Source organism: Vicia villosa, linkage group LG3, assembly GCF_029867415.1.
Source record: "Vicia villosa cultivar HV-30 ecotype Madison, WI linkage group LG3, Vvil1.0, whole genome shotgun sequence".
NCBI classification, from domain to species: Eukaryota; Viridiplantae; Streptophyta; class Magnoliopsida; order Fabales; family Fabaceae; genus Vicia; species Vicia villosa.
This window is the reverse complement of record NC_081182.1, coordinates 208,777,706-208,780,603: the sequence shown is the minus strand read 5'-3', so window position 1 is coordinate 208,780,603 and position 2,898 is coordinate 208,777,706. Positions and strand designations below refer to the sequence as shown.

General features: G+C 38.5%; 1 protein-coding gene across 1 annotated transcript; it reads left to right on the top strand.

Annotated features, from left to right (window-relative positions):
* LOC131659846 (uncharacterized) lies at positions 1-2,063 on the top strand. Its single transcript, XM_058928970.1, has 2 exons — positions 1-160; positions 985-2,063. The coding sequence occupies exons 1-2, from the start codon at positions 1-3 to the stop codon at positions 2,061-2,063; spliced, it is 1,239 nt and encodes a 412-aa protein (XP_058784953.1).
* Positions 2,064-2,898: the final 835 nt, after the last annotated feature.

Here is a 2,898-nt window from a genome sequence, read left to right as displayed (position 1 = left end):
ATGGCTTTAGAGGCCAATAGTAACATGATAAATATGGCACCTAAAGCCACATTGATAGAAAATATTGGCCAAATCGGCCAACCAACAGCTTTAGAAAGTCGGAGGCTTGATTGCATTTATGATGATGAGCCTTTGGGGTTTGAAAAAGACCCAGGAGATGGTATTCAAAGAATGCAAGCACAAGATCCCCTAGAAGAAGTCGACTTGTGGGACAGAATCACCAGGGGAATCACGTACATTAGCACCAAGGTCGACGGCGTAATGAAAAAATAGGTAATTGAGTTGCTCAGGGAGTTTAGGTATTGTTTTGCATGGGATTAAAACGAAATGCCCAGTTTGAGTAGACACATGGTTGAAATGAGGTTACCTATTCGTGAGGGCAAATGACCAATTAAGCAACTCCCAAGGATGTTCGCCCCAGAGGTGTTGTCAAAAATAAAGATTGAAATTGAGCGTTTGTTAAAGAGAAATTCATCAGAACAACTAGGTATATCGAATGGTTAGCTAGTATAGTCCCTGTGATTAAAAAGAATGGAACGCTTAGAGTCTATATAGATTTTAGGGACTTAAACAAAGTTACTCCAAAAGATGAATACCCAATGCATGTGGCAGAAATGTTGATAGATTCACCTGCAGGTCATGAGTATTTAAGTCTCTTAGATGGTTATTCTAGTTATAATCAAATCTTTATTGTCGAAGAAGACACTTCTAAGACGGAGTTTCGATGTCCTGAGGCATTAGGAACCTATGAATGGGTAGTAATGCCTTTTGGGTTAAAGAATGCTGGGGAAACGTATCAAAGAGCAATGAATTCAATGTTTCATGATTTCATAGGCACATTTATGCAAATGTACATTGATGACATTGTAGTCAAATCACCCTCGGGGACTGGTCATTTAGACCATCTTCGACAATCTTTTGTAAGGATGAGGAAATATGGATTAAAAATGAATCCCTTGAAATGTGCTTTTTGTGTTCGTGCAGGCGACTTTTTAGGGTTCGTGGTGCATAAAAAAGGCATTGAAATAAATCAAAACAAGACCAAGGCGATTTGGAATACCAAAGCGCCAACTACCAAGAAGGAGTTGCAGTCTTTGTTGGGGAAGATAAACTTCTTGAGACAATTTGTGTCGAACATGAATGGAAAGACTATGGCATTCTCTCCTCTACTATATTTAGGTAAAGAGTCAAAGTTTAAATGGGAGCATCATCACCAAGAGGCGTTTGATTTCCTAAAAGATTATTTGATGAAGCCTCCCATGTTGGCACCATCTAGCAGAAATAAGAGCATGAAATTGTATATTTCAGCGTCAGAGTCGACGTTGGGCAGCATGTTGGCCCAAGACGATGAAAATGGCGTTGAAAGAGCTATTTATTATCTCAGTCGAGTATTAAATAATGTTGAAACTAGGTACATTGCTATTGAAAATATGTGTTTATGTTTGTACTTCTCTTGTAGTAAAATTAAACAATATATAAAACCAGTCGAAGTTTATGTTTATTCCCACTTTGATGTTATTAAACATATGTTATCTAAGCCTATCTTACACAATCAAACTGGTAAGTGGGCATTAGCATTAACCAAATATTCACTTACATATGTCCCATTAAAAGCAGTCAAAGGCCAAATTGTTCCCGATTTTATTGCTGACCACTCAGTGGTCGACATCACAGAAGCCTACGTAGGCACAAGATCTTGGCAATTATTCTTTGATGGGTCTAGACATAAAGAAGGCACTGGGGTAGGAATTTTCGTTGTGTCACCAGATGGAATCCCAACCAAATTCAGGTACAGAATTAAGGGGGACTGCTCTAATAATGAGGCTGAATATGAAGCCTTGATCATAGGGCTCCAAATTATGTTAAATGTGGGCATCAGAGATGTGGATATTAAAGGTGACTCGGAATTGGTAGTAAAACAACTGACTAAAGAGTACAAGTGTGTCAAGGAAAACCTAGTGAGATATGTTGCCACATCACTGGCTTTGGTCAGTAAATATGACAATACGTCGATCAAACATATTAGACGTGTCGACAATCAAGAGGCTAATGATTTAGGCTAATTGGCCTCAGGGTACAAGATATCAAAGCACCAATTAGAAGAATTCATTGAGGCCAAAGAAAAATTGGTTGCTGAAGAAGTTCCAATAGCAAAAACTTGGGGGGGCAGATCCAATACAAACCTCTAATTTGTTGAATTATGAATATTTTGGAAACTTGAAATGTTAGAAGTTTTTGCCCTTGAAACTTTAACCGAAAATGATTGGAGGAAACCGATAGTCGACTATTTAAAAAATCCAGGTGGGTCAACAGAATGTAAGGTCAAGTACAGGGCTTTAAGTTACCAAATTATGGGAAATGAACTATTCTGAAAGACCCCGGAGGGAGTATTGTTGAAATTCTTAGAGGAAAATGAAGCATATGTGGCAACATCTGAAGTACACACTAGAGCATGTGGAGCCCACCAAGTGGGGCATAAATTGAAGTGGTTGTTGCATATAATAGGAGTATATTAGCCAACGATGTTAAAAAATTGCATTGAATTCGCCAGAAGTTGCCAAGAATTCCAGAAGCATTCTGGGATACAACACGTGCCAGCCAGTGAATTACATTACGTCATCAAACCATAGCCTTTTAGAGGTTGGGCTTTGATTACTTTTCAAAAGGTAGAAGCAGTAGAGTTGGCTAAAGTCGACCAAGAGGAAGTTATAGCCTTTATTCAAAACCAAATTATACATAGGTTTGGAGTGCCTGAAACCATCACAAATGACTAAGGAACCGTGTTTATAGGGCGAAAAGTAATTGAGTTTGCTGTAGAAATAGAGTTCAAATTAGCAACGTCAACGCCATATTACGCTAAAGCAAATGTGCAAGTCGAAGCGGTGAACAAGGTTATCA

What these genes read in the sequence shown, in the direction of transcription:
- LOC131659846 (XM_058928970.1), top strand. Translation starts at nt 1, where the DNA reads ATGGCTTTAGAGGCCAATAGTAACATGATAAATATGGCACCTAAAGCC. An exon ending in TGAAAAAGACCCAGGAGATG is followed by an intron (nt 161 to 984) that starts GTATTCAAAGAA and finishes GTGTTCGTGCAG; the next exon opens with GCGACTTTTTAGGGTTCGTG.